At 34.1% G+C, this 22,544-nt stretch overlaps 1 protein-coding gene across 3 annotated transcripts in view; it reads right to left on the reverse strand.

Annotated features, from left to right (window-relative positions):
- LOC148951587 (dnaJ homolog subfamily C member 28-like) overlaps positions 1–22,544 on the reverse strand; it is a 151,919-nt gene that overhangs the window by 72,723 nt on the left and 56,652 nt on the right. For all 3 annotated transcript variants that reach the window (XM_089090353.1, XM_089090352.1, XM_089090354.1), the window contains exon 4: positions 10,796–11,001. In XM_089090353.1, the coding sequence (XP_088946479.1) occupies positions 10,796–11,001 (206 nt within the window). The remainder of the gene's footprint in view (positions 1–10,795; positions 11,002–22,544) is intronic.

The following is a 22,544-nucleotide window of genomic DNA, read 5'->3' on the forward strand; positions in this document are numbered from 1 at the left end:
AAAACATCCATAATTTGATGTTGACATCCGAGAAAAACATCAAATAAATCGACCAACACACACATAACCAACCAAGAAAACAGCCATAAATGTGACAAATTTCCTGATTTTCAAATTCTCACTGACAAAAACCATTAAACAACCATAATTTGATGTTAACATCCGAGAAAAAAACATCAAATAAATTGACCAATACACATAACCATCCATGAAAACAACCATAAATGCGACGAAATTCCTTGTTTTCTGAATGAGAAAATTCCTGTTTTTTCATTCTCACTGAGAAAACCATAAACCACGTGGGTCGTACCGGAGTGGTACCCCCATCTCTACTATTTTTTTTCCTTCTTTTTTTTCAGTCAGTTACCCGAACAGCTGTTTTGCAGAGAACATAATCGGCTTCTCCTCTAAATGCTCATGCAGACTAAAGGAGAGCTTTAGTGTAAGATTCTTCACGGCATTTTCTTGAAGTCAAATTTCCCATAATATCTCCAAAAATCCCTCTCCCATAATTTAAAAACAAGTGACTTATTAAAGGTTTTATTGAGGGAAGTATTGGACTATTTATTCAGAATCTAAGGTTCACCAGAAAAGAAATGGCCCGATAAGAATATATCAAGTGACGTTCATTTCTATTCCATTTATTATTGTTTCTATTATTTATTTTCCTATGAATGGAAAATTATTACATTCGGAATGTTTGGTTTGTAGTTTTAACTGTGTTTTCGGCCCTTAAGAAATAAAGTTCGCGGAATATCAACAGAACTTAACACAGTTGAATTCTCGGCGATAGATAAAACATAAAGGATATAAAATAAAAATAAAGAAGATAGAAACTAACAGAAAGATAGGGAAGGTAATAAAGGGAAAGAAGAAAATAAAGGAAAGATAGGAAATAGAAACTACTAGCGCCACTAACAATGTAGCGTCTGGTAACTTCATTAAAAAGGAGAAACCTTTAAAGAAAATTGCATATTTGCTAGATTAATATACAAAGCCATTAGATTAAAGCTCAAGGAGTTGGTTGTTATCAATAATTCTGTATATGAGGGGGGCTGCCCTCTCCTCAATACCCCGCTCCTTACGCTAAAGTTCGACCTTCTGTCTCTTTTCTTTAAGAACGGTTCCTGAAACACAAGGGTAGAGTAATTAGAATCAAAACCTTTTTTGAACTTTAGCATGAAGAGAGGGGTATTGACGAGGGGGTGGCCCTGCTAATTTACGGAATAATTTCTTCTTCGTTTTAAGTTTTAATTTTGCTACTTATTTTCAGTACAAAAGTTTCTTTAATGTTAGAAGAAGGTCATTTACCTGTTCTGCCGGAGAGGCAGCACGCAAACAATTTTTGTCTTGCATGAATCTTTTTTTTTTTTTTTTTGAAGACCTCTCTAGAACGTTGAGCAACATATACCTCTATTAAAATCCCAAGACTCTGTGAATTTAGACAACGAATAGGGCTTACGATTTGAACTAATTTTGTACCATTGCTTTTATTTCTGGTTGCTGTGGCAAAAACTGCCACAAGGATACATAACAAAGGATAAAAAAGAGACATCAACATAAAATCTTGAAGCATGAATCATTTTAATTTATTCAGGCCAACAATTCCCATCCTTACTCAAGTCACTACATTACTAAAATGTATACACTTTGCTTATATCTGATTCTGATTGTGCAAATGCAATCAGAGGAAGAAAATCCTTTTTAAAAATGTCCTTTTATACAATATACTTCTAGAATAAAAATATTCATAGAAAATACTTATTTAATAAATAAGACTGTATTTTAATTTCATTTATCTAATATTAAATAGATTATTTTTATACATTATTTCGAATTATTCCAATAAATTAGACTTTAACCTTAACTTATTTGAACTTGCATCTTCAGTGACAGTGGATTTTCTATCAGCTCTGCTCGCAGCTGGAATCTTTCCAATAGTTTGCATTACGACACGTGTAACTATGATGACGGCAACCTTGATAAATAATAATTTATCCTCTAATGATTTGGTGCAGAATTTTGTACTAAGAAATGATCTATCGGAACATTTTCCTGTCTTTATTATTAATTAATGATAGTGCTAGGAAGATGATTAGTCAGAGAGCCCCTACTTTGGGTTTGGCGTCCTTTGAATGTGGTCAAAATGGCTAGCCCTTCTTAGATCAGGTTAGCAGAGATCCCATGGGATGTACCTGACAGATTTTTTACTCACAGTTTGACTTCTTGTATGAATTTGTCACAATCTTCTATTGTCAATGTATGTGCTACATCCCCTTGAAGTTCCCGATCTAAGAGATGTATTCTCTTGAATCTGTGGATGACACCAGACCTTCTCTGAAGCTGGATATAAAAAAAATAACCTTTGGAAATCTTACATGTCAACAAAGTCAACATTAAGTGCAGCTGCTCACCTTCAGCGTTTCGAAATATATGGTAATATTTATAATTCTTTGATACAGGATGCTAAGCGCCTTTATTTGTTTCAGGAATTTTCGAATTGCTGAAAGAATATTCGTAAAACTTTCCAAGTGACAAACCTTTGTCTCCACCTTCTTTTTCCCTTCAAGTTCGGTGGCTCAGTTGTTCAGATTGATCTTAATGTTCAAGAGGCATTTGCCTCCTATTTTACAAAAGGGGGAAAAATAACTGCTTCTTCAATCAAACTATCGTCTTTTTAAGCCTGGCCTCAAATGGTATCTTGGTCAAACTTGCTTGAAATCGATGTCCTTGGGTTCAGTTTCTGAGGTTGGGAAGAGTAGACTTGTCGATGGGTTAAAAGACTCAGCGTCTTCCGGTACGAATTGTATACCCACCAAGGTAGTGAAATTTGTTTCTTTAATTATCTCTCCCTTGATAAGACTTGTAAATCTACCTTTAGAGAATGGAATTTTTCCCAGTTTACTTGAAAGGGCCCGAGTCATTGTTTTATATAACGATGGACATTGAAGTAACCCAGCTACTTATCGGCTGATATCTGTATGTCCTGTATTTAACGTAATTTTTTAAAATTCTAAGCTTTCCCGTCTACCTTCCTTTTTAGAGGCAAAGAATGTTGTTTCATGATTTTCAGTTTGGCTTGCGATCAAAGAAAGCTTGAGCATGCTTGAGCTTTTTGAAGAAACAACATTCAGCTTTTTTCCGTATTTCAGACCGTATTTCAAACAATAGGCTATACGAAGAATGTGGTTCAATACCGCTCTCTAGGGCTATAATGAAAGAAAGGTTGAGGTGGCTAGGGCACTTTGTGCGGATGAAGGATGAGAGATTGCGGAAGATTGTTCTTTTCGGCCAACCGTCTAGGGCTAAACAGAAAGCAGGTCGTTCCTCGTTTGGGGTGGGAGGACGTCATAAAGAAAGATTTAAAGGAAATGGGAACTTCGTGGGAGGGTGTAAAAGGGAGGCTTTGAATAGATTGGGGTGGAGGAGGAGCGTGTGCAGCTGTGTTGGCCTCAGGTAGCTTGTTGCTACGGTGAGTTGTTAGTTGTAATAGTAGTAGTAGTAAGTCTTGTTTAGGCTGGGAAGGTATTAATAATAGAATACTAATTGCTCGTTTTATTACTAAAAAGTTCAGGGTATCAGTTATAGTAGTATATGCCCCTGTAGAACTGACTGACAGAGATACTAGTGATTCAGAGAATTTGCTAAACCAAGATAGAGTTACAGGAAAAGATATAGAGGAAAATGGAAAAGTTTTTGATACCTTGGATGTGAAGGAAGTTTTGTCTTGTGTGGAAGAATTAGCAACAGTACTAAAAGTAACCTGTCCTAAAGAAAAAAAATAATAAATAATACATTGTGCCAACATCGTTCTTATATGCCCGGAGGGCATAACTTAAAACCCTTGCCCCGAGGGTTGTGGGGGAGTCGCCTCCTCAAAAAGATATTTTCTATCTGGAAATCAATTACGGTGAACAAAATGGCTTTCTCAAAATTTTGATTAGATGTGTTTAGGGGAATGATGGGTGTGGGGGGGGGGCTAGTTGCCCTCCAATCACTTTCGACTATTAAAAAGGGCACTAGTCACTCCAATTTCCAATTGAATTAGCCCTTTTCGAAGTTTCTACGACAACTCCGTCGATAAGAAGTGCCCAGGTATGGAGACAAAAAAAACAATACATTGTGCCAACTTCGTTCTTTACTTAGGCAGCAATCTTTCGTTACCTAGTGTCACCTTTTCATCTTCAGTTATTCTTAGCCTTAGTGACTTATTCTTTTCAAAATTAATTTTCAAACCTATTCTATCACACTGAACTCGCAAAAACCTCTAAAAGTTCATTTAGTTTGCTCACGCTTCCATCTAGGATGCTTAAATCATCAACATAATCAGCATAATCAGCAAAAGTCCAGGAAACTTTTTCCTCCCCGTTTGATTCCTTGGTCTCACATTTCTTTTCGTGTGCTCCTTAAGGCAAAAGTATGTCAAAATAATCCCTATAAAGGGGGATAGAAAACAACCCTGCTTAATTCCTGATTTAATACAAAACCAGTTGCTAACCTAAAACCTCATTTGCTACTTTAACCGCAGCAGTGTTATTCTCGTACATAGCACTAATCACTGTATTTTTCTGGTATACCATACAAGGATAAGACCTTTGCTAAAGTTCTTCTATCAACAGAATCGAGCGCTTGCTCATAATCTATAAAACTGAGTACAAAAGGTGTTTGACAACTCAGGTAATTCTCAATTATTAATCTAAGAGTGAAAATTTAGTCGGTACATCTTCTACCTTTTCTAAAACCGCACTGTTCTTCTCTTAAGACTGTGTCTATAACATTTCTCAGTCGTATTACTAAGTAATATCCTACCTACAGAGACCAGACTAATGCCTCGAAAATTACCACACTCACTCTTATCACCTTTCTTTAGGTTTTACTAAAATTGTTCGGTACTTCTTCTTTTTCAAAAATCATATTTATAATCTTCAGTAACTTATTTCTAACCTCAGAGCCACCATATTTAAGAAACTTATTTACCACACTATCATCATCTGTAGCCTTATTATTTTCTAATCCTTTTAGTACTGTCGCTAATCCTTCTTCACAAAACAAATCTTCATTCATATATCCAAGTTATTACAAACTCTTTCTTTTTCCTCTATATCTTTTCCTGCAACTCTATCTTGGTTTAGCACATTCTCTTAATCACTAGTATCTATGTCAGTCGGTTCTACAGGGGCGTATACAACTGTAACTGATACCCTGAACTTTTTAGTAATAAAACGAGCAATTAGTATTCTATTATTAATACCTTCCCAGCCTAAACAAGACTTAGCAGCTTCCTTATTTATAATGAACCTTACTCCCTGTTTATGTACTCAATCCTTCCTGCCTGAGTAAACAAATTTTATATCACCTAATTTCATACTTCGTACCCCTGGGATATGAGTTTCCGAAACTCCTAATAAGTCCAGTTCGATTCGCCTGTCAAAATTTCGATACGATGGTCATTTGTTAATGTCGTAACAATCCAAGTTCCAATTTTCTTGTTCTTTGAATCATTGAAAATATTTTGGCTCAGGAAAAGCAATGCTCTCGAATACCAGTGAAGGATGGGGATCACCCCATCCTGCACTGGGACTTAGGACCGGACAGCAAGAAGTCCCTGAGAGCTCCCGTATGAATGCAGGCTTTGTGCAATCCTGGCCCATCTTGGTCACAACATGGTTTTCAGTACCTGGCGATGCTCTTCTATCAACATGAGTCGAAATCCTGCACAGATAGTCTCAAGCCTATTACCTCCGACTCATTACATAATCATGCCTACAAATATTATGCTACTACGGGGAGGCAGGTCATAGTAGATACATTAGCTAGAAAGAGGTTTTTTAGGCCGAGAATGCCCGTCAAAACAGACCAAGCCCAGAAGAATTGTCCATTAATCAGAATCCCGTGCGAACGTTGGGTTGTTTACTAGGGTATAATTTCCTCGAGGGGCGCCACTCCTCAAGTGGGAATGGGGTTGGCCGCAAGGTCCTCAGTCTTTCAGGTATACAGTTATACAATAAAAAACGCAAGACTGAATTAAACTGTGTAAATTTATTTAAATTTAAACTGAATTAAATTTTTAGAATCGACCCAGGAAGGATCTGTGTAAGCTTTCTAAGAATTACGAGATTCCTCGATATCTTCATTTTAATTTGACTTATATGATGCCTGATGGAAAGATTCTCATCAAAAAGAATACCGAGGAAGCAAGCTGAACGATCGGTAGGGCTACTTAGACAGCCCATTGAAACATTAATTTATGACAGTAGTGGGCAACCCTGAGAAATTCGCTAAGAACTCAGGAAGTTAGACTTAGAAAAATCTAATGCCAGGCAGTTGGCATCGAACCACAGAATTACTATTTTGAACAAAACAGTTCGAAATAATCTTAATACAGATCACAGGATCCGATATGAAAGCATTACCAAGGGTACTGTCGTCTGAAAACGTAACTAGAATATAATCACCACTTAACTGAGATCTACAATTGTGGGCATGGAAAGATTCGGGGCGACACAGACGATATTAAACAAGGTTTTTATTGAAATCTTTATCGTAGAAGCTTAAAAAAGGGCTCATTCGATTTGAAATTCAAAGGGCTAGTACCATTTTTAATAGTCGAAAGTGATTTGAGGGCAACTAACCCCCTCTCACGCCCACCTTTTCCCCAAACACATCCAATCAAAACTTTTAGATATCCATTTTATTCAACGTAGTTGAAAGTTTTGGAAATTAGGTCTTTAAGAATGACAACCCCTCCCCCCACAGCTCTCAGGGCTAGGGTTGTAAGTTAGGCCCTGGCGGCATATAAAGTTTATATTGAAAGCGTTGTCGTAGAAACTTCAAAAGGGCTTATTCAATTGGAAATTGAAAGGGCTAGTGCCTTTTGTAATAGTTGAAAGTTATTGGATTGTGACTAACGCCCCTCTCATGCCCCCCATTTTCCCAAACACATTCAATAAAAATTAAGAGATATCCATTGTGTTCAACCTAGTTGAAATTTCTTTAATTTAGGTCTTTTAGGATTATAACCCCCTTAAGAGCCCTCAGTGCAAGGGTTGTAAGTTATGCCCTGGGGACATATAAGGTTGTATGATTGAAAGGCGACTAACACCCCTTCCACGCCCACCATTTCCAGAAACACATCCAATCAAAATTTTTAGATAGCCATTTTGTTCAGCGTAGTTGATTTCCAGATAGAAATTATGTTTCTGAGGAGGACAGTCACCCACAGGTCTTACGGCAAGGGTTGTAAGTTATGCCCTGGGGGCATTTAAAAAAGGCTCATTCGATTGGAAATGCAAAGGGCTAGTGCCATTTTTAATAGTCAAAAGTGATTAGAGGGCAACTAACCAGCCTCGCACGTCCACCTTTTCCCCAAACACATCAAATCAAAACTTTTAGATTTTATTCCACGCAGTTTTAAGTTCTGAAAATTAAGTCTTTGAGGATGACAACCCCCCCCCCACACATCCCTCAGGGCAAGTGTTGTAAGCTATGCCCAGGGGGCATATAAGGTTTTTTTAGAAAGCGTTGTCGTAGAAACTTCAAAAAGGGCTCATTCGATTGGAAATTGAAAGGGCCAGTGCCCTTTTTAATAGTCGAAAGTGATTGCAAAGCAACTAACACCCCTTCTACGCCCACCATTTCCCCAAACACATCCAATAAAGATTTTGAGATAGCGATTTTGTTCCACGTAGTTCAAAGTTCAGGAAATTACATCTTTCAGCAGGATGCTCCCCCCACAGTCTTCAGAGCAAGGGATATAAGTTATGCCCTGGGGACATATAAGGTTTTTATTGAAATTTTTGTCATAGAAACTTGAAAAAGGGTTCATTTGATTGAAAATTCAAAGGAATAGTGCCCTTTTTAATAATCGAAAGTGATTTGAGGGCAACTAGCCCACCTCTCACGCCCATCTCTTACCCAAACACGTCCAATCAAATTTTTAAATAGCAATTTTATTCAACGTAGTTGATAGTCCTGAAAATTAGGTGTTTGCGGAAGACAACCCCTCCCCCCCCCCCACAGCCCTCAAGGCAAGGGTTGTAAGTTATTCCCTGGGGTCATATAAGGTTTTTATTGAAAGCATAGAAATTTCAAAAGGGCTCATTCAATTGGAAATTGAAATGGCTAGTGCCCTTTTTAATAGTCGAAAGTGATTGGAAGGCAACTAACACCCCTTCCATGTCCACCATTTCCCCAAATATATTCAATAAAAACTTTGAGATAGCCAATTTGTCCCACGACGTTCAAAGTTCAGGAAATTATACCTTTGAGCAGGAAACTCCCCCCCCCACAGTCGTCAGGGTAAGGGTTATAAGTTATGCCCTGGGGGCATATAAGGTTTTTATTGAAAGCATAGAAACTTCAAAAGGGCTCATTCAATTGGAAACTGAAAGGGTAGTACCTTTTTTAATAGTTGAAAGTGATTGGAGAGCGACTAAAGCCCCTCTCACGCCCACCATTTTCCCAAACACATCCAATCAAAATTTGAAATATCTATTTTGTTCAATGTAGTTGAGTTCTTGAAATTAGGTCTTTTAGGATGATAACCCCCTCAGTGCCCTCAGGGCAAGGTTTGTAAGTTATACCCTGGGGGCATCTAAACTTTATATAGAAAGTTGTTATAGAAAGTTCAAAAAGGGCTCATTTGATTGGAAATTATAATTGCCCTTTTAATAGTCGAAAGTGAGTGGAGAGTAATTAACCCCCCTCTTACGTCCACCATTTCCCCAAAAACAATCAATCAAAGTTTAGAGATAGCCATTTTGTTCAACGTAGTTGAAAGTTCTGGAAATTATGTATTTAAGGATGACAAACCCCCCATAGCCCCAAAGGCAAGATTGTAAGTACTGCCCTGGGGGCATATAAGGTTTTTATATATAGAGCTGTCGTAACACTTCAAAAGGGGCTCATTCAATTGAAAATTGAGAGGGCTAGTGCCCTTTGCAATAGTCGAAAGTGATTGGGGAGTAAATTACCCCCCTCTCACGCCCACCATTCCTCCAAACACATCCAATCAAAATTGTCAGATAGCCGTTTTGTTCAACGTAGTAGAAAGTTCTGGAAATTAGGTCTTTGAGAGTGACACCCCCCCCCAGCACTCAGGGCAAGGGTTATAATTTATGCCCTGGAGGCATATACGATTTTTATTGAACTTTTTGTCATAGAAACTTCGAAAAGGCTCATTTGATTGGAAATTGAAAGGGCTAGGGCCATTTTTAATTGTTGAAAGTTATTGGAGATTGACTACCACCCCTCTCACGCCCACCATTTCCCCAAATACATCCAATCAAAATTTTGAGATGGCCACTTTTATTTAACGTATTTGAAAGGTGTGGAAATTCGGTCTTAAAGGATGACAACCACCCTAACAGCCCTTAGGGTAAGAGTGGTAATTTATGACCTGGGGGCATACGAGATATTTATAAAAAACGTTGTCGATTTCAAAAGAGCTCATTTGTTTGCAACTCAAAAGGTCTGGTTCCCTTTTAAACAGTCGGAGGTGATTGGAAGGCTTGTCATTTTTATATTTAAGATTGAAGTGGGTATAACATATTATTTTTTGTTGTTCTTGTTGTTTAGACCAGGGCACCTCGTATCAAAGGAGTTGTCGTGGGAACTTCAAAAAGGGCTCATTCGATTGAAAATAGAAAGGGCTGATGCCCTTTTTAAAAGTCGAAAGTGATTGAAGGGCTACTAATCCCCCTCCCACTCCTACCCTCCCACACCCACCCTCCCATTTGCCCATTATGTTTAAAAACTAAATGTTACCTTAAGATTAAATCACAATGCACTGTGTCAACGCTAATTCCCTATAAGGCATCTCAGCAGTATCCCAAGAACGACTGAGGGTATTATGTTCAAACTTTCAGGGCTACTTCTGCTCTTAAAATTTAACCAAATCAAAACAGCGTAAGTGTATCCAAGCTATTAAAGAAAGTAAACAGATTTTTTGCAAATGGTATCATGTTTTCCATTTCAGGTTAACTAGAGGAGGTATGAAACTAAATTAAACAGTACTATTTGCGTTTAAAAGGAGGTATGTAGTTAAAAATTGCTGAAAATTTTTCTCCAGCATACAAATAGCAGGCCAAACTATAAAGTCTTATAAAAGAAAAGATTTAAAGTAGAATTTTCTTTTCTCCTTAAAAGACTATGTCAATATAAAACGAACAGAAATTAATTTAAAAAACTTTTTCCACAAAATAAGTTTTTCAAAGAAAATTAAAGAACTACATTAAACAAAAAATGAGCAAAAATAAAATCAAATAATCTACCAAGCGTGAAACTACCACAAATCAGCATCGATAAATAAATGAACCCTAAAACCAACAGAAATTACAATAAATAACCGAGTCAAAATTAAACCGAGCAGAAATTAACATAAGTTGGGCACAAAACCCCTATGCCTTCCCAAGACCAGAACAAAATTTGCACTTTACTGAAAAAATACAAATGAATGTGCATTGTCAGTTTAATATACATATACTAATATTTAGTAATCAAAATGTTTTTATTATTTGATTTATTAAAGTAATAAAAGTAAAAGCATTTACATTTTCTTCTTTTACTTTCTTTCTAATTTTTATTTTCTCCTTTTATCTCTTTTTTTCAACTTTTGTTTTTGTTTTGCTTCTTGTTCTTCCTCCCTGTATTCTCAGCTATTGCATTAATAAAATCTTATCTAATCTTCAAATAAACACTAAACTTAGAAATAAACACTTACTTAATACCGTTATAACGATGCACATAGTAAGTAAGAAAAATGAGCTATATAGAAAAGCTAATCAAATTCACTTACCTCGTTTTGATCTTTTTTGCCTCCTTTGATTCAGCAGCAACAAGTGAGTTTTCATCCAGCATACCAGCTTTTTTCATTCGATGCAGGAATACATTTTCTGTCGCTTTCTCAGCTTTACTTTTTTGATGCTGCTTTTCCCTTTGATACAGAGAACCATGTCCATAGCCCTCATAACTTAAAAACTGTCGGTGCTGTGGCGCAGTGTGCTAAAACAAAATTTCAAATATTAAAACGAAGATTTACGATTTCCAGCGAGTTTTTCATTTCCCTGGCGAAACAGAATTAACTACTACTAATGAAAAACTCATTACAACACCAAACGGCATGTGACCCCATCCCAGGCCTGTGGTCACTCCCCCTTTATCCTAATCTGTTCAAAGCTTCACTCTTTACCCCTCCCAGTAAGTTTTATTTTTCCTCAAAGCCATTTGTAAGGCCACTACTCACACCATTCGGGAACAATCTGCTTTTAGTGTGGCCAAAGATGGATCTTAACGTTTCTTTCATTGCAGTCTAGAGAGTGGGATCAAGCCGCATTTTTCAACAGTTTATTGCTTGATATACGGTCTGTCAAACGAGTATCTCAGACTATCTATCGAAAATTCCTCTAGAAAACATTTTAAAATCATTCTCAGTCTTTCGAAGCGTCCTCGTCTCGGAGCTATACTTGACCACTGTCAGTATCCTGGCTTCTAATATTCTAATTTCAGGTAAACTAAATTAGTTAGAAAGAAATGAAATTTCTTTCTAACTAACTGGACCACTGTCATTATCCTGGCTTCTAATATTCTAATCTTAGGTAAACTAAAGTAGTTAGAAAAAAATAGAATTTCTCTCTAAATAATCAGGCGATGTTCATTATTGTTCATTATTATTCAGGCGGTGGGAAAAGTCTTATCTACTTTATATAGATTCATCGTAGTCAACGAAAATGCACTGTCTTAGTAAAGAGCTATGAGTCTAAACTTTTCGTCGTCCAAAACGTTGCCTTAGTAAAGCCATGAGGTCGTGATTTGGAGTATAGGAGACCACTACATAAATAAAAAAACTTATTCTCTTAAGAAAAAAGACCCGCAAAAGACCCCACCATTATTTCATACGCAGAGACAAACTAGAGTAAGATCCATTTTGTGTTGTACAGGTAATTTTGATGACAGTAAAATTGGGTATTTTACGTATTGTATCGTAATCTTACGGACCCCCGTATAATTGGTATTCTACCTATTTTACGTAATTTAAGTAAATAACGTATTTTACCTATTTCACCAGTATTTCACGTATTTTACCAGTATCTTACATATTTTACTGACATATTTAACGAAGCCTTATAATTTTATATTTTTTAGAGCACAAAATTCTATAATTTTTAATTTTTCTATAATTCTATAAATTTTAGAGCACAAAAGCGCGAAGATGCTGTCAAAAAAAGATTGAATATGGTTTTGTTTTGTGTATAGCTGTGTTTCAGGATTTAAAGGCGGTCTGTTTGACTTAGGTCTCTTGTTATTACAACGATAAAGTGTATTATAGTACCGGTAATTATAATTTTAAAATGGTGAAATACTAACTGAAATAAAATTGTATTAGTACTTTTAAAGACAGAAAGGGCTAGAAGCAGAATTGACATGTGACAAACAAGAAAAAAAATTAAATAGCTGAGAAAAATGAGGGTGATGTCAGCCAGCGGACAAAAAAGAAGCAAAAATGATAGAGGCAGATATTTCGTCAGGGACTTCCGCCTAGTCGTCTTCAATGCTAAAAAAAGGAGAACTAATCTTTTGGAGAATTAGCTCTAACTGAGTAGAAGAAAACTGAATCAAGCAAACCAAAAAAAAAACAAGCCAAAGTAAATAAAAGACTATTCGCCAATTAGATTGGGCGAGAATTCTCTGCTAAGTGATTGACTTAGCTTGTCTACTGACCTAGTTTTCATTAAAAGTGTGGACACATAATCTTAATTTAAACTGAAGTAAAACTTTATTTGAATCCTTTAATTTTAAGTTATTATAAATTGGTTTGAAGGAATACCTCCAGTGTCTCTATTAAAAGCAAGGTCTCTTAAAATTTCAATTGCCTCCTAAAAGAATGTGGGGAGCCATTTGCTTCATATATTAAAGTTGCCTCATCAAAAAGAACTACATGATCTGGACTTTCAACAATGCGGAGGGCCAAAGCAGAATCAATATCCTCAATAGCCCTTTTCAAAGATTTATCCTGCTTTTTAACGAATTGCTACCAAATGAGTTGTTACCGAATGATTGTCTAAAAAAAATTTTATTCTAGTTTAACGGTCCTTGTGTTTCGGCAGTTGTTTGAAAGAATCTTCAGATAAATACAGAATTAGCTCTAAAGGAGAAACGAGTGGAGGGTGGAGGTAGAAATTGATATATAATCCTGAGGGACGTATCCAGGACTTTCGTTAAGGGGGCGGGGGTGGGACTTCAGAACTAGCACGGTCTTCTGAATCAGAATCTAAGTCTCAGGGAGAGGAGCTAGATTTGCGAGCAAATCCTGTTGAAGACTGTCTTAATGACTTTGAAAGTGACTAAATGTTCCGCTCTTATGATCCAGTACTTAGTTAATCAATGTCATCAAAGTGTTACAAATCTCTTTTTTAATCGTATTCGGTAGTTTTATAAATGAATCAAGAATAGCATGTATATGATATGAGGAATGTGGCTGCATGCGAGTATTTAAATATGCAAGGCTGTTAGGGTAACATTTCTTAGGTGTAAATGTGGAAAAAATTTCCTAATATGATTTTACTCCCAAATAATGGCAAGTGTGATTTCTTTATTTTATTTTTGCATAATTCATTTTTTTTTTACAAAATAGATGTCTGAAATCAGGCACTGTCCAAGTATTGAGGTATTACCCTAGGTACAAGATTACTAAAGGGGTAAACTAGACAGTTAATTAAATTGATGAAACTCTAGATGAAGGGGCATTACCTTTTTAGAGCCCAGGAAATCGGAATCATTAAAAAATTACATTAAAATACGTAAGTGATGCTTAAAAAGAAATGCTCAACTGGTCTTGTAGCTACAGTACAACTCTAAAACACCAATCTTAACCTGTATTTCCTAGGGAGTACCTTATTTTACCAATTTTACCTTATTTTCCCAATTGTACTAACCAAATTTTTATTTCACGGTAATCAAACAGTTCGTGGTAACGAACTGTACGTAGGAGCGACCCGGCTCAATAGTAACCAAAACTATAAAAAACGGAATTTTAATACCATTAGATACATCAAAAGAATCAGATTTTTATGCTGATTTCAAATATATAAATTCATCAAGTTCGATCTTATCCCTCAAAAGTTAAGCACCTGAGAAAATTTGGCTTATTTTCGAAAAAATGGGGAAACAACCCCTAAAAGTCATAGAACTTTAATAAAAATCACATCGTCAGATTCAGCGTATCAGAAAACCGTGCTATAGAAGTTTCAAGCTCCTATCTGTAAAATGTGGAATTTTGTACTTTTTGCCAGAAAAAAGATCACGGATGCGTGTTTATTTGTTTGTTTTCTTCCCCCAGGTGTGATCGCATCTATCCAGTAGTCCTAGAATATCGTGCGAGTGCTATTTCGAACGAAAATTAAAAGTTATAGTGTCCTTTTTAAGTGACTAAAAAATTTGAGGGCGACTTGGCCCCCTCCCACGCTCATTTTTCTCCCGAAGTCACCCAATCAAAATTTGAGATAGCCCTTTTGTTCAGCATAGTCGAAAATCTAATAAATATGTCTTTGATGATAACTTAATGCCCCACAGTTACGGGGGAAGGGCTGCAAGTTATGAACTTTGCCCATTGTTTACATATTGTATTGGTTAATGAGAAGTATATAGACGATTTCAGGAGGTATTTTTTCGGGTGGGGAGGGGGAGGGTCGGACGAGGGTGTTACGGGGGGAGGATATTTCCATGGAGGATGTGCCCTTGGGGGAAGGGACATTTCTATGAAGGGGGTGCCAGATTTCCCAACATTATTTAAAAAACGATCAGAAATTAAATAAAAAAAAATTTTCAATTGGAAGTAAGTATTAGCATCAAAACTTAAAACGAACAGAAAGTATTACGTATATGAGTAGGTTCGCCCCCTAGTCAATACCTCGCTCTTTACGCTAAAGTTTTTTTTTCAGTACCTGAATGCATTCAACGGAGTAAGAGCTCTTCGTTCCAGGACCTATTACAAGTGAATGAATTGGTCTAGTTGAACAATTGATGTTAACCGTGATAAATTAGTCTGCTCTGAGCTGAGCTTATGAACTTTGATATTTGAATTTGGGTAAGTTTCTAAAGGATGGGAAAGAGAAAGAAGAAAATGGAAGAATCTCTAAACGTGTCTGCGTCTACGGCAACGAGTCAAGGTGATGAAATTTCTATAAATTCTTTAGCAGAAAGTATCAGTTTGATTTTAGAAACAGTACAAGGAAATACTGCCACCTTAGAATCATTGAAATCTAACATCAAAGCAATTGAAGATAATGTAAAAAAAATTGGAAGAAATTGTTTCTGAATCGAGTAAAGAAGTGGCGCAGCTGATACCGCGTGTTCAGAATGTTGAATTAGAGATGGCAAGCTTCAAAAATCAAATAGGTGTGTTAGCGGAGGAAAATATAGCGCTTAAATCACATATCGACAATATGTCGATTACTCTGATGAAATTGGAAAGTAATGAAAATGATAAAAATTTAGTGATGTGGAATGTGAAAGTTCAAGATGAAATAAGAGCACAGGAATTACTGTCTAAAGTTGTTATTGAAGGCCTTGATCTCCCAGCCCCAAGCCCAGTTAAGTTGGTGGATTTCAGGGAAAATGCCAAATTCTTGAAATTTGAATTGCCATCGAGGTTAATCAGGAATGAGATTTTGAAGAACCCCAAGAAACAGAAAAACAAAAAAATTGGAGGATTCGAGAAAATATATCTGAAGGATGATGCGCCAAAGTCTGTTCGTGAAGTTCGAAAGAGGTTGCTTCTTATGAAATTAATATTGCACGATTTTGGAATTGACTCTTGGTTGTCGAAAGGTGTACCCCCCTTCCTAGTTATCAAGCGGCGAGATGGAACGACTAACAGTTAGTGAAGGTTTCGCTCTAATTACTGACCTTGAAAGGAAACATGGTGGTCGAATCGCAAATATGGATACATGATTTTTTTTAAGACTGATTGTGTTGATATGATAGTGGATTAGTTTTGTTAAATAATGTGAGTATAAGTGTTCGATATGTATTTAGGTTGAAATAAAAAATGTGGTGGGTTCTGTGCGGTTTGATGTATTTGGGTGATATTATTATGATTAGAATCTATTTAGTGTGAGTTTTAGTGTTTGTAATTTTTTGTGGGAGAGGCATGGGGGGTACTCTTTGGCGTGAGATCAGTACATGATAATGGTTAGTCAAGTTCACGAGATCCCTACATCTAGGCTGAAGGAATTAGAAAGAAATTCAGCCCTTTTTAGTAATGTATTCCAAACGCCCCTAGCCCTTGATAATAATGAAATTTTAAATTCTTTTTTAGTCCCCCCAAATAAATATATTGTTTTCTCATGAAATAGTTCATAAAAACCCAAATATGAGGAGAATATCTTTTTGGAACTGTCGTGGATGGAGGAGCGGGCAAGCTGCAATTAAAAATTTTTTATTTGAATCTGGTACGGATATTTTTGGAGTTTGTGAAACATTTTTAGACGAAATTTCGGCAAAAAAAATTAATATTAGTGATTCCCAATTTTTTCACGTAAGTAGAACTCAACAAAAGCAAGGTGGTTTAGCAATACTGGTTAAAAATTATATTCCGGCACGACTGAAAGATGAATTTTTAGATTTGAATATAGAGATGATTTTCGAAAGCTGTATTGTTGAACGTTTTCTACCAAAAAATGATGAACTTTTAAGTGCTGTAATTTATCGTCCTCCCTCATCAAATAAGGAGGATTTTATTGATAAATTTGAAAATATGTTAAGTGTGATATCAAATCTTCGAATGCCATTTTTAATCCTTGGGGACTTCAATATTGATTTAATGGGATGTCTCCCATCTAGATAGCAAGGAATCGACCGACATGTTCTTCAGTTTTTGGAATGTAACCTTTCTCATGGTATGAACCCAGTATGTTTTATTCCGACGCGCATAACAAATTCTTCTTTTTCTCTGATTGATAATATTTTTGCACCTTATCCTTGTGAGGCTACATTCGTGGTTATGGAGGATACATCTGATCATTGTATTTTAATGTCTGATTTCAAAGTGCAAAAGATAGTCAATCAAGAAAATCATATGAAGAGTAGAAACTTTTCACATGCAAATCTGAATGAATTGAAATCTAATCTTAGCGTTGTGAAGTTGTTGTGAAGTGTTGTATTTTATAGTATTTGGGGGTTGTAGTCGTAGATGCCTTTATTCTCCCTTTATAGGGGAGATAAACTCTGGCCCTAAGGTAATTAAACTTTGGTAGCGTGCCTTAGGGTATTACCGAACTAACGAGGCGTACCAACTGGGTATGTTCGAGGGCTAAAGGTAGATCGTAGAGAGATTGTCTAAAATACAATATTTTTATTCATTTAACATATAATAATAACAGATATAGATATTCTACTGGGACTGGCTCTCCCAAGTAGACCACAAGTCTCCGAAACTACAATAATATAAAATAAGATACTTAGACACTTACAATGATAAGACAAGATTCCGAGATATTTCTAAAAACAACGGACCAGAGGTCAGTCCGGCCTAAAAGTAGTATCAGTCACCCCTTCCGATAAAATGTATCTTTTATACATTTTTATCAACCACACTTTCCCACGTAATCGCTAGGAAGTGGTAATTTCTCAATTTCCCGTTAAACAGAACTTGGCAGGATATGTTCCTTATCTTAATAAAAGTGGTATTTCAAAACTTCATATTTGCGTCTTATATATTTCTACTAAATTAATAATTAACTAAATTAGAAAGCTTTACCACAATACTACCCATTTAAAGAAGAATTGTCCCAATTCTCAATATTTTACTTTAAAAACAACTTAATTTTCTTTACAGCTATTATGCTGCCATCTTTGGGTTATTATGTGCATCTACCCTCAATGGGTTTCCTTAGGGTTATGTTTCTGGTCCAATAAAGGCCATGTTCTTTTTTGTCGAAGGATTTCAATTTGAAATTCATCCTTGTTTCTCTTTTTCTCTGTCTCTAGGACTGAAAATTACTCTTTTATCCTTCTTCATATGCATCTTCTGTTTTAACTTGACCCCAGGCGGCTTAATCATCATATTTGTGGTTTTGCTTAAATTAGATTTCAAGTTATATTAGAAAAGCTTATGAATTATTTGAGTTTAAATTTATTTTCCATTAAAAATTTAATATATCTGTGTGATATGGTTGATATACCGTTTATTTTTCGTTTTAAAATTACCTTTGGTAAATTACATATAACATTATTGATTCTTTACTTTTCACATATTCTTCCAGCACAAAACATTTTCACATATTTCCAACCATTTGGGCTAGGTAGCACATTATCTAAGTCTAAATTAAGTTCTGATGATATCTCACTTTTGATGAACTTGTAGTAAAGTCTTTATTACTGCTATAGTTTCCAATTATCAGTTGATCAAGTATGGTTTGGTTTCTGATGGTATGAGATGATAGTATCAGGATATATTTTAAGTGGCTTCAAAATTTTTACTTTCCAAAAATGTGTCAAAATATGATTGAAAAAAAAATGGATCCGAAAGGATGCTACGAAAAATTTGATTTCCAAAAAAATAGCTTAGCCTGTATCTAAAATAAATATACACATTAGAATACATATAAAAGCATATAGTTTTACATATATAGTAGAAATAAAACACTCAATTTCTTAAAGTTTAATTACTTTTATTTACTTTTCTCTCTTTTAATTACTCCAAAAATAATATCCCGCTTAAATCGAAACATTATGTTTCTTGCTGGATTATTCTTTCAAACTTAATACTAAGCTGATTATTTTACAATAAAAATTATTAATACGTTGACTAGAGGTCAAACATTTACATATAACATTAAATCACTAGTTAAAACTTAAAGTTGATAAAAACATAGTATATATATATATATATATATATATATATATATATATATATATATATATATATATATATATATATATATATATATATATATATATATATATATATATATATATATATATATATATATATATATATATATATATACATATATATATATATATACATGCATTGTGTAATAGCTTACACAAGTATTTTTTTTTAATTCGCAAAACCAGATAGGATATTTAACAACTGTTTAAAACTTAAAGCATTAAAAAAATAATACACGGTATAGATTAGCATTGGACTTAATTCCAATTATTATTTTGTTAATTGCTTATGAAGTATTAATGTAGAATACTTCTTGAATAATATAAAAATAAAAAACACAAATACTCAACATTTAATTCACTATATTTACATGGATAGTTTAGGTTATATATATATATATATATATATATATATATATATATATATATATATATATATATATATATATATATATATATATATATATATATATATATATATATATATATATATATATATATATATATATATATATATATATATATATATATATTATATATATATATATATATATATATATATATATATATATATATATATATATATATATATATATATATATATATATATATATATATATATATATATATATATATATATATATATATATATATATATATATATATATATATATATATGTATTAACCGAAGTTGAGCTGATACTTAATTGTTTAAAACAAATAATAATTATGTACCCTAATAATTTATTTAATCACTGCAATATTTATTCTTTGTACAACTTTTAAATAATTCCGTCAAGACTTTTATATGATTAACTGCCATTAAAATATTTACAAAACAAAAGCAACTCCAACAAATAGATTTATGCACTATAACTGATAAGTATGATTAGCCTCTATTTAAGGGCTAATAGTTCATATAGCATGATTTTGCTATCAAAATTTACATATTTAAAATTTTTTTCGTATATGATAACAATTCCATATTTATAAAGAGTTTTTAAAATACATTTATAATTGTATATATTTTCTCAACAACATTTGTTACCACTATAAAACTTTTCCATATACGACTACATACATTTTTTTTATCTTTGTTTTACCAATTTGGTTCTATTTCGAACCCACTTGTTTCATTAAATGTCATTAGCTTACTATATGCCTGTTTGTTTATTCAGACTTTTGAGCTTTTCAATTCTTTTCGAATTTCTAGGTACTTCAGACAGTTTTATAACGTTTTTGTCTGTGATCTCTCTTTTTTCAGCTTTAATGTCTTTTTGGGTTAAGGCTTCTTTCACAGCTTGGATCTGATAAGTTAAATTTTTTTTTTTTTTGGTGTTCACCTTATAACTATTATTCCATTATAAAATGTCTATTGCCTTTACTATGAAGGTTTGCTTACCAGGGTTGCCTTCTGGTAGCTCCTTATAACGTTTCCAGGTCCTTTTGTCGTCAGCTACCACTACAAGGACCATTATGAACCTACAAACACAATAATTAATAACTTATAGTATTGCCACACTTTTTGATTTGTTGCCACAATTTTGTCTTGGGCTATTCTTTTATCATAAATGTAGCCTTTCTGCAGAAAAAATGCCTGGCCTTCATGGCGTAAGTAATATGTAACACACATAACACACAGTAATCAAGGCACACAGCTCTTCAGCATGAATGCTACTCATTTTGTATTTATTTAGTAAATTTTTATCCTTGTTTTGTTCAGCAAGTTCAATAAGTGTGTATAACAGAGTTTAACTGACTCCATTCAGTTTCTTTTCCTTTTAATTCCGTTTGTCTATATTTTCAACTTGAACCTTTCCCCTTTTTTTATTCGTTATTTCAATGGAGCCTAAGGGTTTTTTCAAGTCTTTTTACGCTTTTTCAATAAAAAAGGTCTTTCCTAAGCCTATATTTATATGTTTCACATATTTTTCAAAAACCGTTAACAAGTTTTTATGCTGATTGCCCTTCTATGGTCAAATTCATTATCTCCATATTTTTAAGAGGTTCGGGGGGTGTCTAATTTTTGCAACCTGTATTTTTTGAAATTATTTAAATTTTTTCTTCCGAAAGTTTTTGTGTTAGAAAAGTACTGTAGTTTTTCAGCTAATTTTTTTAGAACACTTTTAATTACATTTTGCCCCGCATTTGCTAGTTCTCATTTCTTCCTTGAAAAGCAATTTTTACGATATACTGGTTGCCAATTTCATCCCAGCTTTAATTACTATTTTATTTGCCAAAGAAAGAGAGATAATAACTCCGTTGCAAGGCTAAATAACTTTGAATTCGGTGCTCATTATCTGTGGTTTATTGATAAGCTTGAATCTGGGAGAATTACAAGAATGGATTTATGTTCATTACTGTGACTTTTCTTTAGTTGTGTAGAGCTATATTTTACTTTCAAAGAAAAAGTGGATACCGTTTAGTTTGTGTTAGGGTTCGACGGATTTGGATTCGGGGGGTTGGGTTGGCACAGATGAAAACTAATGGATTAAACTAAGATTATTCTCAGCCGGTTCGTTTTCTTAGATCCAAAACATCGCTAGAGTTAAAATTATTATCTTGAACTACTGTGGTTTGCTTTTGATGCTGGGGTTAACTTTTGGCTGATTTTTAATGGATTTTGTCGTTGTTTTACCTCCTCTTAAGTTTTTAGGTTATAATTTATTTTTATATTGCTTTTCACTCGTTTTGCTGTCTAAGCTTATTCTAAGTGTTGCTTAAACCTTTATACCGCTTCTTTAAAGAAATTTTTTTCTTTTTACCATTTGTAACTAATAAAAAAATATTCTATTAGACTATAACTAATTATAATAAGATTACAGCTAGCTTGTACATGTAGTCGACTTAATTTAAACTCTTGCTGTTTTTCCCATTATAATAATTTAAAAATTCTTCAAAAACTTTTTTTTATTATCCTCTCAAAATACTTTTTTTCAATATACATATCAAAAGAATTGCTTTTTAATGCTGATTCTAAGTATGTATAATTTAATTAGTTTCACAACACCTATTTAAAAGTTACGTGGCCTTATTAATTTCTTTTATGAAACGAAGCCTATTTCGTTTTGACAAGTCTTGTACATTACACCGTTCGCGAAGTTTTATCTCGTATCGGAAACAAGATTTTTGCAGGAAGCCATGATGTCACTTCAGATTGGAGCTTATTTCTTTTCTAGGAATCTTACGAGTATTTAGGCTAAAAATCTTTGAATTTCTTTTCTACGGGATTGTAATATTTTTTTTTTTTTTTTTTTGTTTTTTTTAATGGCGATATATATTGAGAGGAAAACTTTGATTTTATTTATATACCGATTAAAAAAAGAAAATATAGATAGTTTTTTAGAGGCTTATTACTCGTTTTATTTTTATTTATTATTTTTTTTCCGTTATTATTGTTTTATTCAAATACTAATCTGCTAGGGGCTACGCTTGTTCTGCCTTTCTCCGTTTCCTGGTCCGAGTTTTGGACCCCAAATTTTTGGTTTTCTTCTTTATAATATTTGCAAGTTTTTTCGTGGTCTCTATAGTGAGGTTTACAAGGCTCTGAATTCGAGCGCGGTTTTGTTGCCTCGTCAAATATCTTTAACCTTTGTTTCTCCTGATGTTTTGCCATTTTCATAAGTGTTTTAGCTACTTGTGCTGCTGACAAA

Source organism: Artemia sp. Qi Xiang Cuo, chromosome 6 (genome assembly GCF_049724085.1).
Source record: "Artemia sp. Qi Xiang Cuo chromosome 6, ASM4972408v1, whole genome shotgun sequence".
Lineage (NCBI taxonomy): Eukaryota > Metazoa > Arthropoda > Branchiopoda > Anostraca > Artemiidae > Artemia > Artemia sp. Qi Xiang Cuo.